General features: G+C 40.7%; 1 protein-coding gene across 5 annotated transcripts in view; it reads right to left on the bottom strand.

The window, feature by feature from the left end:
• Positions 1 to 385: 385 nt before the first annotated feature.
• The window catches only part of Iws1 (interacts with SUPT6H, CTD assembly factor 1), a 44,151-nt gene continuing 28,393 nt past the window's right edge, over positions 386 to 16,143 (bottom strand). The window contains exons 14-16 of one of the 5 annotated variants that reach the window (XR_009375366.1): positions 10,624 to 10,935; positions 2,379 to 2,515; positions 386 to 531 (exon numbers count right to left, since the gene is read on the bottom strand). Coding sequence is in view for 3 of the 5 variants with exons in the window: in XM_059246679.1 (XP_059102662.1) it covers positions 10,804 to 10,935 (132 nt within the window). In the remaining 2 variants the exon portion in view is untranslated. Of the gene's footprint in view, positions 532 to 2,378; positions 2,516 to 10,593; positions 10,936 to 15,513; positions 15,863 to 16,143 lie in introns of those variants that run through there. The other 4 variants (XR_009375367.1, XM_059246680.1, XM_059246679.1 and 1 more) reach the window with 4 other exon arrangements.

Genomic DNA, 16,143 nt, shown 5'->3' with positions numbered 1-16,143 from the left:
CTAGATGCTTCGAAACCTATACCTCCGAGTGTGAGCCCACTGACTCCCAACTCCCCCTCCCTGCATCATCCAATGACCGCAGGAAGTAGCTAGACATAAACCAGCGTCCACATACCCAAAGAGTGTGGGATGTTCGGGTGGAAGCTCTACCTCAGTCCCCCACTCCCCGATCTCTCTCTCTCTCTCTCTCTCTCTCTCTCTCTCTCTCTCTCTCCAAACTCTGTCCCATCTCAGAAAACCTGCTAGAAGTTGGCTCTTTCCCCAGAGATGCTCAAGACCACACTTACAGGGTAAGTGTAAACTGTCCCCCAGAGAACGGCCACGTGGTTTTTTTGGTCTCTTCTTCCCATCTCCTCTCTGGGGGTCGAAAAATCATCTGGGAGCATTTTACTCATTAAACCCAGACTTTTAATTCTTAATTCGGTTTGATTTGGATTACAGTGTCAGCAGAGAGGCTTAATATCAGGGTACAGAAATTTTTCAGGTAGCAGGTGGCAGGCAGGAGCAGCAGCTGAGAGCTCACATCTTTATCTGCAAACAGGAAACAAAAGAGAACTAACTCAAAATGGCATCAATCTTCTGAAACCTCAAAGCCCACCCCAGTGCTATTCTTCCAGGAAGGCCACACCTCCTAACTCTATAGAGAGAGCCACCAACTGTGGTGTTCAAATGCCTTCAGGTATTCAAATGCCTTCAGCTTCTGGGGGACATCTCATTCAAATCACCACATTCCACTCCATGGCACATACAGGCTTATGGCCACATCATAGTGCAAAATGCATTTAGTGCAAAATGCAAACTTCAAAAGTCCCCATAGTCTTCCAGTCTCAACACACTTTAAAAGTCCAAAGTCTCTGAGACTCAAGGAAATTTTTTAATTGGAATCCCCTGCCAAATCAAAAGCAATTACATACTTCCAACATACAATGGCACAGAATATATATTACCATTCCAAAATTGAGGAATCACAGCATAGTGAAGAAATACTGTACCAAAGGAAGGCCAAAACACAGCAGGGCAAACCTCCAAATCCTGTAGCTCCATGTCTGATGTCAAAGGGCTTAAATGGCCCTCCCCTTTTGGTTTTGCTGCCTCTAAGACAGATCTTTCTTTCTCAGGGTGGGTTCTACTTTTTGTATGAAGCTCTCCTTGGCAGATATGCCTTGGCTCTGGCACCTCTAACATCTTGTGGTCTTCGTGCAATTCACACTTGACTTCCACATGCCTGGCCCCAGTGGCTCTCCTTGACTGTGGAGGCAGATTCTACAACTCCTTTACATGCGTGTCCTTCATGACTCTAAGCCAGAACTTGATGGCTGACACTGACATTTTATTAATTCCTTAGGTCTTTTCCTTTCACAAGTTGGAAGTTCAGCTGAGTGGGGTCTTGGCAAGAGGGCATCCATTCCAACGCAGATTTGGCCTCCCATAACAGTTATAGTCTGTCTTCCAGCACAAGCCTTGGCTGTAAAATTAACTTTGCCAGTATCCTTTTCCTCTCCAAGCTCTACATTTTGTATTTCTTTCTGCCCTATTTGCTCTTCATTGTAGACATGCAAAAAATAATTTCTAATAACCACAAAACAGTTAGTTTATTAGGCTGTTTTGAAATCTCCTTTGCCAAAGATATTAGTCTATTACTTTTAAATTTAACCTCAGGCAAGTTCTTACAAAAAGGGCAGAAGGCCACCATATTCTTTGCCAAATATTAAAAGAATGGTCTCCAGTTCAGTTGCTTATATTGTTCCCCTCTGAGAACTTGTGAGCTAGGCCACCATAGTTCACGCTACTTTCAAGAAAGTTCCTACTAGAATGGCCCATTAAGCTCTGCTTACAGCATCCAATGGCTTTTCTTAGTCCAGAGTTCCAAAGGCTTCCACATTGCTCCCCGAACCACACGGTCAAGTCTATCACAGTAGTACCCCACTCCTGGTACCAACTTCTACATTACTTTTCTATTGTGATAAAACACCATGACCAAGGCAACTTGTAGGTGGTTTATTTTGGGCTTACGGTTTCAGAGGGTTGGAATCCATGATAAAAGACTGAGGACAGCAGGTGACAAGCATGAGAAGCAGCTGAAAGCGTGCATCTTGAACCACGAGCAGCAAACAGAAGGTGGTAACTCAAAATGTCACGAGTCCTTTGAAACCTCAAAGCCCACCTCCAGTAATATACTTCCAGCAAGGTCACACTTCTTAACCTTCCATAAACAGCCACCAACTGCAGACCAAGTATTTAAATGCCCCAGATTTATGGGTGTTGCGTAGCAGTTTCCTCTGAGGTTGACACATTCCATCTCCCAGGGAAGCTCCTTAAAACAGAAAGTAAATAACTCAAAATAGCTTCAAGAAGTCCCTGAGACTGACCAGATTTACCTTTCATTTCAGTCAGAAATAAGGTCGGCTGAGCGTCACTCTCGGATGAGCCAAGCTGCAAAGATGACTGAGAGAGGCCAAGCTGCAAAGAAGACTTAGACCAGCTGTCTGGAGGAAGTAGAGACTGGCTGACCTGTCTGGAAGAAGGGCCTTAGATTGGTAAGGACACTCTCTAACCTGTTGAGTTCCCAGCTTTTGTGAGCTGTCACCCATGCTGAGTGGGCTTTGGTCATGCAGCTGTCTTTGAGTCATTTCTGCTCCTGTGACCCCAATAAAACTCACTGGTTCACCAAGTTGGATTTCAGCGGTATCCATATTTTTTGTCTGTCATGGACTCTCTATCTGTGGTGAGCAGACAGGTGTGTGTTACATCTCCCCAGAAACATCTGTCACACAATAACTGGTCTTCAAAAAGGAAAGGACGGGTGAAACAGGGGGCTGCTAGACTCCGTAGGTAATGTGTTAACTGTGGCAGCCTAAAACAATGAGTTCAATGTTTAGAATCCATGAAAGGCGGGAGAGAACTGACTCTACAAAGTTGTCCTCTGACTTCTACATATGCTATGCAGTGCCCTTGCATACATACATCACATACACACATGAAATAATATATATTTTTAGTGAGGGAGAAATGAAGAACGCAGAGGAAGTTCATTACCACCAGACCTACCTTTAAGAAATGCAGAAGGGAATCCTTTAAGTTGTAAAGAAAGGATACCAGGCATAAACTCAAAGCTATATAAGAATATAAAAATTTTCCTATAATTATAAACACACAAACAGAAAAACTAGTACTATTGTAATTTTGGTTCACAACTTTTTTATTCTTTAACAGTATTTAAAATAGAAAAGCATAGAAAGTTATAAACTTGTTCTTGGACACACATTATGCTATTTGTGACATTGATAATGTAAAAAAGGGAGATAGAGCTATAAAGAGAAGAAGCTTTGTATGTGATCGAAGCTATTAGTTTAAAATAGATTGTTGTAACTTTAGGATGTTTCATGTAAACCTCATAAAAACCGCATATATAATATACACAAAAAGAAATGAAAGTAAATCAAACAAGCCACTATAAATATCAACTACACACACACATACACACACACACACACACACACACACACACACGCATGCACATGCACACGCACACACACACAACAGTAAAAGAAGTAATGAAGGACAAAAAACTTTAAGACATAGAGAACAACAAAATAGCAAGAGTGAGCCCTTTCCTTTAATAGTTACAGTAGTTACTTTGTCAATGGATTTAATTACCAAATAGAATATACAGCTTGGAAGAATGTGTTCAAGACCCAAGGTTCAACTATATATTTTATACAGGAGACTCACTTTAGAAGTAAACACACTAAATTGATAGAATGAAAAGCATGTCCCATTCAACTACAGTAACCCAAAGAGGGAAGTAGCACATAGGACACAGAAAAAAAGGACTTCAGTCAAAGCTGCTTCAAGAGACAAAGGCAATTACATAATGAAATAAGGATATTTATATCACCAATCAGACACAGCAATTATCAACAAAGACATGCCAACTAAAATTGCTAAGTGTATGAAGGAAATATTGACAGAGAACTATGGAAGGAATAAAACTGTTCAAGGGTTACATATAGAATAGTAAGGCAGATAAACAAGAAAAAACAAAACTTGAACACCACCATAGACTATGTGGACTTCAAAACACATATACAGAGCACATCACCCAATAATCAGAAAACACATTTTTCTCAAGTGCATATGAAACAGTTCCCCATATACATCAGGGCCACAAAGAGCCTTAACACATTAAGGGAAACTACAAACCCCACAAACATGTGTAAAATAAATAGGACCCTCATCCCAGACAGGGTTTCTCTGTAGCCCTGGCTGTCCTGGAACTCACTCTGTAGACCAGGCTGGCCTCAAACTTAGAAATCAGCCTGCCTCTGCCTCCCAAGTGCTGGGATTAAAGGCGTGCACCACCAGCTAAATAGAACATTTTTAAACAACTGATGGTTGAAAGAAGACATCACCAGGGAAATTAGAATACTCTCTGAAACAAACAAACAAACAACCCACAAAACAGCAGAAGTGTTGGGGTACAACAAAAGCAATGCTGAAATTCACGGCTATGCAGCAAGGTTCTCAATAGCCGAATTTTATTCTTCAAGGAAGAAGGAAAAGAGCAAGCAAGCAAAAAGATCAGAGGAAAAATAACACAATCAACAATTGGTCTTTCAAATAACTGACATAACTGACAAACTTTCAGCTAGATTGGCTAGGAAAGGGGGGGAAAAGCTCAACTAACTAAAGTTAGAAACCAATGAGGACACTGGGCTAGGGAGATGGCTTAGTAGATAAAGTGAGTTCAGATCCCTGGAAAAATCTAGGCAGGGGTGTGGCTCTCTGTAATCCCAGGACTTAAAGAGACAGAGACGGGGGATCCCTAGGGCAACATGACTAACTGGTCTAGCCAGTCAGGGCCTCTGTATTCAATAAATAAAGTAGAGATAAAGGAAGACACCCGTCCCCTGCATATATCTGTGCACACACGTGAATACACATACACACGGTGATATACCTTTAAAAGGAGTGGGTATATCATGACAGGTTTTCCAAGAATGAAAATGAAGCACTATAAACTGTATCTCATCAATATATCCATTGGATAACAGATGAAATAGAAAAACCACCAACTTTGATTCATGAAGAAATATAAATCTACCCAGGCAGCCCTCTAACTAGTAAGATTACATCTACTATTAAAACCGTCCAAGCAGAGCACACAGGACAGTAAAGTCTACCAACCATCTAAAGAACAGTATTTTTTTTTCTATTTGAGACAGGTTCTCGACATAGAGTCTTGGATGACCAGGCTGGCCTTACACTCAGAGATCCTCCTGCCTCTGCCTCCCAAGTGTTAGAATTAAAGGCATGCACTACCATGCCTGGCCAAATTAAAATTAATTCTGACAAATTATTCTGAAAATTTACAAAGGAGGAAGCATTTCCAAAGTATGAGGCCAGCACTACCCTGATAACAAAACAAACAGGCACAACAATAAAACTACAGGTCAAAGTGCTACAAAAAAAATCATTAAAAACCAAACCAAACCATAATCACAACAAAAAAAGCCTAACATGGACTACCAAGCCTCGTAACATGAGTGTGATCTTCAGAATCCACAAGGTAGAATGAAAAATGACTCATGTTATCCTCTGCTACACAATCACACACACACACTAAATGTAAAGTTAAAAAATTTCTAGCAAACAGAATTCAACAATACATTAAAGGGGTTATATGGGGTTGGAGAGATGATGGCTCAGTGGTTAAGAATACTGGCTGCTCTTGCAGAAGACCCCAGGTTTAATTCCCAGCACCTGCATGGCAGATGACAACCATCTTATTAACTCTAGTTCCAGCATACCAATGCCCTCTTACAGTCTCTATGGGCACCAGGCACACATAGGGTGAACACACATATATACATGTAAGTAGATATTTTATAAAGTAAAATAAAACTTTTTCAAAAAGTATTAGGTATTATGTCACAATTAAATGGTAGGATGATGTAGCATAACAATAATAACGAAAATGAATGATGGGTTGGGGGTGACAGTTCAGTTGGTAGAGTAGATTGCCTTGTAAGCAGGAGGACATGTGTTTGAGGCCCCAGGATCTAGGAAAAGTCATATGTGATGGTGTACATTTATAATCCCAACACAGGGAAGCAGAGAAAGGTGGATGCCTGGGCCTTACTGGCTAGCCAGCCAAGCCTATTTGGAGAGTTCCAGGACAGTGAGAGACCCTGACTCAGAAAACAAGATGGATGATGCCTGAGGAATGATCCTCAGGGGTTTCCTCTGACCTCCACACCAATGTGCACCTGTGCAACAGGCACTCATGCATACATACGTGTAATTGAAAACACACACACACACACACACACACACACACACAAATACACACATTAGTGAAATACACGGTATCAAGATGAAGAAAAACTCACAATGATTTCAAATGATACAGAAAAAGCATTTCACAAAATTCAATATCCTGTCATGATAAAAACTCAATAAATTAAAAGTAGAAGTCAAAACCACAAAAGTCTACAATACTCAGTGAATAAAGACAAAGCCTTTTCTTTAAAGCCAAGAAAACAAGAATGCCCATTTTCATCACCTGTATTCAACTTTCTACTAGAAATTCTAACAATCAGGCAAGAAGAGGAAGTAAGGTATCCAAACAGAAAGGAAGAGATAAAATTACCTGTTCCATTTGCTCATACTAATGAACAATGATCCTTAAATGGAAATTAAGAAAATTATTCAATTTAGAATAAAGAATTAAAATACTTAGGAATAAATTCAACCAAAGACTTCAAATGGAAAGATATTTTCTGCTTGAGGACCAGAATACTTACAATTGTTAAAACTCAGTACTACTTCAAATGGCAGATTTAAAACAATCTGTTAAAAATCCATTGATGGCTACAAACAGAGAAGTCACCCTAAAATTCATATAAAACCTCAAGGAACCCCAGATAGCCAAAACAATACCGAATAGAAAAGTGGAGGGGACAAGAAGATGGTTCTTCAGGTAAGTGTCTGCTGTGCAAGCCTGATGACCACAGAACTCAGGCAGAAGAACCTACTCCCAAAAGTCATCCTCTGACTTCCACATGCAGCTGTGGCATATGCCTGCACACATCCACACAATTTTTTCTCTTAATTTCAAGGAACCCCAAACAACCAAAACAATGTTGAAAAGTGAATAGATCATATTACTTCAGAATTTACTATGAAGCTCCAGTAGCCAAAACAGTATCATGGGTTTAGAAAGAACAAAACATCAAAAGGAATGAAGTAAAATACAGAAATAAACCCTCATACAGACAGCCAAATCAGTTTTGAGAAGGGATCCAGGGCCATCAATGAGGAAGGGACAATCTTTTCAACAAATGATGTAAGGAAATCCAAATTCCTAAGAATAAAAGCAGACCCTTTTATAACATACAATTATCTCAAAAATGGATCAAAACCTTTTTTACATAGCCCTTACATAAAGCTATGTAACTCATTTGGTGATACCACAGCATAGGAAATAAGTTACATCAAAATTAAAATTACTTTTGTACCAAAGAACACGATCAAGAGTCAAAAGAACGGGAGAGACTATTTGTAAATCATGCATCTGACAAGGCATTTATACATGTATATCTAAAAAGGCCGGTAAGATAATTCAGTGGTCAAAGTGCTTGCTGCAAGTCTTGTAACCTGTTTCATCCTTAGAATCTACGTAAAAGTGGAAGGCAAGAACTCCATAAACTCATGATTTTCCATAAGCATACCATGGTACATGTGTCCCCATTCACAATAAATTAAAAAGTGGGTTCCTAGAATAGTCTAAATCAGAGGCAGAAAGCAGAATGAAGTTGTCAAGAGCTGGAAGAAGCTAAGGGTTTTGTTTGTTCATTTTGAGGCAGGATCTATGCAGACTTAGCTGTCCTGGAGCTCACTATATAGACTAAGATGGCTTTGAACTCATAGAGCTCCTCCTGCTCTGCCTCCTTAGTGCTGGGATTAAAGGTGCGTACCACCATGCCCTGCCTACAGCTAAATTGTGTTAAGATGAAGATTTCTAGAGATGGCTTTCACAATATGAATTCAGCCAATGCACCTAAACTGTACAGTTCAGATACAAATCTTTTGCCAAAATGAAAATAAAAACCTGAGTGACTAGGCAACATTCCTGTACAGTCCTGAGACAAACTGTCCAGGCTGGCTTTGTACTTATTAGGTAGCCAGGTGTCTGTGGTGCATGCCAGGCAAGCACTCTACCAACAGAGCTGCATTATTCAGGCCCTAAAAACCATGTTATGCTTAGATATCTGGAGCTTAAGAGGAAAGCTTGCCTATGAGCTACTCACACGGGCTGCAAAAGAAATCATATAGAGAGAACATAATGAAAGTGGCAGGATGGGAAATATTGAAGAGTCTTATTATATGGGAGCTATTTCAGTATTCTGAAAATTCAGTAAATGGGAATTAAAAAGGCAATAGGTCAGGCTTGGGACGACCCTAAAAAAGACACACAGCAAAGATAATTTAAACTTAGTAATTTCTCTTTAAATAGTGTAGAACCTCCCATCCCCTTCAACTCCAGGGTATGGTTTCATCACTTGCTTGCTGTATTTACCTTACCTAACACTGTGGTAAGTGGAGCTCATCCCAAGACACCAAAACTCGAATAATTCTCAAAATCCTTCTGTTCATGTTTAGAACTAATTTGTGGTTCATTATAGACTGTTTATCACTTTTAGCTAATGGAATCAAACAATGCTGGGGTTGATCTGCCTCCACCTAGTACTGAGCTGCTTTGTGAGGTCCTTCTGCGTCAGCCCACCTGCTCTCCTATGCAGAGTACTCATGGGCTTTGACAGGCTCTTCCCCACCCCCAACCCCATTTTGGGTTTTTGAGACAGGGTCTCTCTGTGTAGCTCTGGCTGTCCTAGAACTCTCTATGTAGACCAGGCTGGGATTAAAGGCATGAACCATAGGGCCTGGCTTTAAGATTTTACTTTTCTGGTTGTGAGCCTCGCCTTTAACGGCTGAGTCCTGTGTGTGCAGGTGCAGAGGCCAGAAGAGGGTGCTGGATCCCCTAATGCTGGAATTACAGGCAATTGTGAGCTGTTCAACATGGGTGTTGGAAATAGGTCCTCTGCAAGAACAGCAAGTGCTCTTTATCACTGAGTCCTTTCTTCCAGTCCCCCTTTTATTGGGGGAGGGGGGTTCAAGACACAGTTTCTCTGTATAGCTCTGGCTGTCCTAGAACTCTTTATGTAGACCGGGTTGGCCTTGAACTCAGAGATCCTCGTACCTCTACCTCCCAGTGCTGGGATTAAAAGTGTGCACCACCACACCTGGCTTGAGAGGTTCTTACAGAGAGTTTTAGTCCATGAAATCCACATTCCTTCAACTGTCCAAAGGTCATTGAGGCCAATAATACTCTGTTTTTAAAAAATCAAGGCCTCACTTTGTATCAGAAAAGGATTTTTTTTGTAATTAATGGGTTACTGATAAAATTTTCTTGATCTACAGAAATCTCTCATGATTTTTAAGAATTCTAAAAATTGAACAAGAAACCCAAACTGTGTTTCTCCCTTTTCTATTTGCCCAATTGCTATATGTAACTGAGTAACTTTCAATTACATCTGTATTTAAGAGTTTCTTAACCTTTTCTTTCCACAGCTTAACTCCCAAGATTTAGAAAAGAAAAAAAAAAAATCCCTACTAAGAGAAACAAGTTTGTTGTACTTCAACCCCAACTGGGATACCATAATCTTTATTTGAACAGGGTCTTGCTAAGTGTCAGGCTGGTGGGGGAACTCCCAATCCTCCTGCCTCCACTTCCAGCGTGCTACACAATTCAATTCTGATACCAAATGCTCAGGGTTAATGTAAGAATCCACAGTGCTAGGGATCAGGCTTCCTCCACAAGACTGCCCCGACCTCAGACATGAGCTGCAAGTCATATCTTCAGGCCATCAACATTCCAGGATGGCTGTGAAGTGGGACGTTCCCAAGAACTTCTTGGTTTAACAGTTTGCTGAAAGATTCACATAACTCAGAAAAGTACTATGTCTTTCAATAAAAAATTGTAGTTATGACCAGTCTTACTAAAAAAGATACAAATTCGGCCAACCAGGTCAATGAAAATTCAGGAGTGGTCTAGAGGGTAATGCAGAGCTTCTGTGCCCTTGATCTCCTGGCACATCGACACAGTTGCAGTGTCCAGAGCATTTAAGTCTTGCCATGTAATCCAGGCTAGCCTCAGACTCATGATCCTCAGTTCGACATCGCTCTCCCAAATGTTGGAATTACAGGTGTGCATGGCACCTGGCTTGTCCAGAGTTCTTTACTGGGGCCTCACTACAAAGGCATGATTGACTAATCAAACAGGCAATGTGACTACCCCAAGCGTATTTCTGGTGACCAGCCTCCACCACAGAGCAATCTCAGGGGCCTACAATGAGCCAAATCAAGAGTATAACAAAGATATTTCAAGAATCCTAAGGATTTGAGATATTCCTTGTTGGGAGCCTGGGACAAAGCCCAGACAAATTCCTCGTCATATCACAAACAAGTAGCAGAAAGGACTGTTTTTTGTCCTCACAGAGAATTTCTCTAAGACAATGATGAGACAACCCCCCAAAACCAGAATGAAATTTTATTACGTACAGTTTATAGAAGCAGGAGTAGTATTCTTCTGTACAAAGTAGACAACAACTGGTCTTAAATACAACGGAGAAAAACGTTAGTCCTACGACCACAGGTAGAGACACGCTTAAACATTGAAAAGTATCTTCTTTCTTGATAGTCCATTGTGCATTTAGAGATGGGGACGTGTCCCAGGCAAGGTCACAATGGCATTTTATTGCCTTCGATGCTGATTTTCACTGCATGTGCAGATCTGCTTTTTTTCCTGATATCTGTGAACTTTCTCATCTGTTTATCCAGTCGACTGATACCTTTCTTGGAGGTTGCCTGAAACTAAGATTGGGGAAAATTGAAGAACAAATTATTGAAATATGTAAACCTAGCAGTCAGAGAGCCTGAAGCTTAACAATAACCAGAACATACTTTGGTGACCAGCAGAACAGAGCAAGTGTTAGAAAAAAAACTATCGACCTCTCAGTAATGACAACTGGTTGTCGTCTATGCTTTATTTTTAATTTTGCCACAGCCCATAGAAACTTCTAGATGACAGAATTTCATCACTGACATCTGACTATATGTGCTAACTACTTGACATATGACTTCAAACAGTGCTGGTACTAAAAAACACAAAACAAAGAAAAGTCATTAGAGAAAGACTTTAAACATAACCAACACAGGCAAATCTTGAGGTGCTGAAGTTCTAGATTCAGCCTTGGGGTGAGTTTCTGCTCTGCTTCAGCAGGATCCAGAATCCTATGCAAACTATACCTGGTGGTCTCTACTACTACCAGGACATCTCCTACTTGCTTTTACAGTTAAAGGCTTAATTGAGGTTTTTTGTTGTTGTTTTGCTTTGTTAAAAACATATATTTAAAAACTATTTTGAATATTGCATGTCTTGTATGTGGTTCCCAAGGAATTGACAGCTTTTATAAAATAAATCTGGAAAAGTCAATCACTGATGTCAAAGACCAGTGTGAGTTCTTGCTAACTGTAGCTAAAAATTCAGATGTTGAGAATGGTGAGTGTGGTGGTTTGAATGTGAATGGCACCCACAGGTTCATGTATTTGAATGCTTGGTCACCAGGAAACGGAACTGTTTGAAAGGATTATAAGGACTGGGGGGCGTGGCCTTACTGGAGGAAGAGTGTCACTGCAGGTGGGTTCCGAGGTTTCAAAAGCCCATGCCAGGCCCAGATTCTCTCTTTGCCTGTGGATTAGGATCTAACTCTCAGCTATGCTCCAGTGCCGTGAGTGCCACCATGCCCCTCTGTGATGACAATGGACTGACTAACCCTCCCGAAACTGTAAGCAAGCCCCTAATTAATTGCCTTCTTTTACAAGAGTTGCCTAGATCATGGTGTCTCTTCCCAGCAATAGAACAGTGACTAAGACAGTGAGTGACCTTCCCTGCTGGCTACATTGCCATGAAGGCTGGTGTGGGTTATGGGGCAGTGGGGAAAGAGGAGAAATAGTCATCCACGGTATTATCCAGCAGTAAACCTGAATGCTACAATACTGACTTGCCACTGGTGCAATAATGGCATGACCATCTTTCTCAGAACCACTTTCTCAGTCCATTTGAGAGAATTTATGCGTGGTACTGTAAACCCAACCAAAACCCACAGCTTGGGAGGCCATATGCCCTAGGAGGGGAATCTATTACTATTGTGTTGCTACACTGTCATGTTATCAAAGCGCCTTTAAACACCCATGGTTATATTCATAACATTAGTCCTGCTCTCAGTCTTGGTCAGAGAAGCTTCTTTCTACAGTGGGCATTAGTTAATGTAGTGACTCATAATTAGTCAAAATGCTGAGAATGAGTGACTGTTCAGTTGTTAGCCATAAATGAGAGAGCTGTATCAACACCCCTAAGGCTCAGGGAACACAGAGGAAGAGGGGTGGAAAGAATGTTAAGAGCCAAAAGATGGGGAGGAGTGCTGTGAAATGCTGTCTTGTGGACGTGACATGAGCGTTGTACTCATTCATGAGCTCACTGCAGCTATGGTTACCTGCCCAAGATTACGCCAACAGGATCAGCCAGCATTCCAGCAGACAGCAGGAACTGGACTCAATGACTTACAAAACTATATATATAAATAGGGGATAGTGAGATGGCTCAGCAGGTAAAGACACTTTCTGCCAAGCCTGATGACCTGAGTTTGATTCTCAGAACCTAAGTGGTAGAAGCAGAGAACCAACTCCTAAGAGTTGTACTCTGACATCCATAGGTACATTGTGGCACACATACCCATACACGTACAAGCACATGCACAAACAAGGAAATTAAAAACCAAAACCAAAAATCTACAGAAGGAGAAGATATGAATGCAGGAAAGGTGTATGGGTATCCAGAAAGATAAGGGAGGGGATGTTGGGGGGTTGGAAGGGTAGGAAGATATATTGTATACATGTATGAATTGGCAAAGAATATTACAAAATAAAAAAGAATGGTGAATGATTAGTGACAGGTGTTTTTCTTTTACTTCTCCCCAAATATTTACTACTAAATCACCTCCAAAGTTAAGAGTCTCAGAAACAGCAAAGAAGGTAAGCTAAAGACTCTCCTGAAGTTGTGCACTGTGAGCCGCCTTAGTCCACTCATGGTCTCAGCCTCACCCTAATATGAAGCTATTTCTTTACCAGCCAAGGAACCAGCTTTCTATGGCATTCTTGAAGTTTTCTAGGAATATCCCAACCCCACATTATTCAATACTTGGCACTAGTACTCTCAGCATAAAGTTCACTATCAGATGAGAAAATGTTGTATTACCAGCGTAACATCCCTTGCTTCCTTTTCACTTTTGTACAAGGAGTTGGTGGAGGGAGGCCTTACTGCTCCAATCTCTGACAATTAATTACCTGACTCCCTGAAGCTCTACATACCAAGCTGGACTTCTCTTTGCTCACTCCCAGGATCTTCTCTAACAGCTTGAACCCTAGGATCTGTTTGGCATTAGCACCAAGGACACACCAGGCTAGTGCCAGACTACTCCTGCTCACTGCATATATGTAACCTGCAAAGTTGCTCAATGATCTAAGGTTCATCACAGACATCCAGTACCTAACACGTCAAATCCAATGATCTTCATTTCCTGATTCATCAGTTCTGTAACATTCCTTCGGATGTTAGAAGCCATAATGTTTTATCAAGAGGGGAAAAAAAAAAAAGCCTGTAGAAGACTAGCAAGGAGTGTTTGCTAAAAACACAAAACAAAAATGGGGGGGGGGTTTAAAACTATATGACAACACATTAAATCACTAAGAATGGGTGTCAAATGGTTTTTTTGTCATGTTAAGTTAAAACCAAACCTTTAAACTCAAGTTAGAAGAGTATGATCACATTGCAGACTGAAAATTCTTAAAAAGGCTAATGTTCATGCATGCATAAAAAGGAGCAAAAAGCTATAATCCAAAATGTAAACTTATAGTGAGAGTATGTTATATTAATTTTATTTGTAATGCCTGTATTTTAAAACTTTAGACAAAAATATGCATTGCCTCTGCCATTTTACTTTTTTTTTTTTTTTTTTTTTTTTTTTGTAAATAGTTCCAGCATTCAGAGGCAGATAGGGATCTCTGAGTTTGAGGCCAGTGTGCTCTACATAGCAAATTTTGGGCCAGCTAAAATTTTGTATCTCAAAATAAAGAAGTTTTAAAAATCAGAAATAAACAAATTATTATATAGTCACATAAATCACAGAGACTATTACACTTAAAAATTATAAATCCCCAATGTGGATTAATGAGAAACGAACAAAATGATATGTCAGTCTGGCTGGTAGAGTTACATTTTGGCAGCCTAGATAAATACCAGCAAATTATGACTGGAAATACAGGAAGGAAGCTCTCTCTTACACTGGAGAAAAATGACAGATAGCTCTCCTACCCCTGAGGATATGGGCTCACAGCCAGCCACAACAGCAGATGGGCACACAGCCCCTAGAAACATGGAGTCTGCTTCCAGAGCAGACTGGCCAACAAACTTTTATTACATTTTTGTGGCTACACTGTCATTTCCAATTTTCAAAAACAAAAGTACTAGGAACGGAAATATGAATGAAGTAGCTAAAATGAGGGAGGGTGCAGTGAGAAAATATAAGGTTAAAAAACCAAACAGTTGCCAGGTGGTGGTGGTGCACACCTTTAATCCCAGCACTCGGAGGCAGAGGCAGGCAGATCTCTGTGAGTTCAAGGCCAGCCTGGGCTACAGAGTGAGTTCCAGGAAAGGTGCAAAGCTACACAGAGAAACCCTGTCTTGAAAAAAAAAATGTTAATAAAGGGATACCAAGGAGAAATGAATATTGATTTAGATATGGAACCAGAAAAAAGGGAAGTACAAGTAGAGGAAGATGTCCTCTGCATAAAACTAAGTCCTTTATTTGTCTATAGTTAATTGCACATCACAGCAATGTCAAGTGGCAGCACATGAGTGGACTGAAGGAAGGTGAGGGAGAAGCACAAAAGGCAGCAGCAGACACTGCACCCAGCAGCAAGCTGTCACGCCGGCCTCAGTGTCAGCGGCTTATGGCCAGGTGATGGATATCTGTGCATCTGCATGCCCAGCAAAATGTTTTATATAAAGAATTCTTGATAAATACTACAGGAAAAGTCACTTCCCGTCCACAAAAAACCCACTAAGCAGTTTGTATGCCTGTAATGTAGACTATGATTCTGGGCCCAAATAAAAAGGCTTTTTTTCAGTCAGGCAGTAGTGGTGCACACCTTTAATTCTAGCACTCAGGAAACAGGCAGACAGATCTCCAAGCTCAAGGCCTGCCTGGTCTACAGAGTGAGTTCAAGGACAGTCAAGACTACAGAGAAACCCTGTCACAAAAAAAAAATTTTTTTTAAAGACTTTTTCATAAAAATAGGTAACAATCAGGAAAAATATAATGTTTACTGGGAACGTAATGATCTATTAGTCTCTAGGATACTGACATAGAAGAGGACCTCAGTGCGAGGCCTTAATGTCTTAGGATGCTGCCCAATAGCATTAATTCAGAAGCTGAATTCAGGCCAGGCCTTTTCTGGCTAAGAAAGCACATACTCTCTTGGCAATTCAAGCCCATGCATAGCTCATGCTTCCTTGGGAATACCTCTTGTATACACTCTGGCAGGGCCAGGACTACAGGGGCATTCTGTTGCCTTCAATGCTGAACTTGACAGCACGGTGCACTTTGCTGAGCCTCTTCTGTTCTGCAAACCGCCTCTTATGCTTTTCCAACCGACTTAGGCCCTTTTTAAGAATACCAGGCTAGAAAGAGTGGTTTGATGGGAGAAAAAGATTACCAAGAACCAGCATTTGGGTAATGTCTTCACTGACGACAGGGCAAGTGTCTATTCTGACAATTTCACAACAAATGTTTAAGCAGATGGAGAGAAAGAGAGAGAAGGCTCTGAGAAAGCAGGTACATTTTATTTCTCATGATTCTTTAAGTGAATGAATACCTAAGAGATCCCAAAACAGATCTTGTGAATGAAATAAACCATAACTGCTACACACATTATTAAACATAAAGGGGAAAATTCAAATGG

The sequence above is a fragment of the Peromyscus eremicus genome, chromosome 19 (assembly GCF_949786415.1).
Source record: "Peromyscus eremicus chromosome 19, PerEre_H2_v1, whole genome shotgun sequence".
In the NCBI taxonomy this organism is placed as follows: Eukaryota; Metazoa; Chordata; class Mammalia; order Rodentia; family Cricetidae; genus Peromyscus; species Peromyscus eremicus.
The sequence above is the reverse complement of the archived record's forward strand: the minus strand, read 5'-3'. Positions and strand labels throughout refer to the sequence as shown.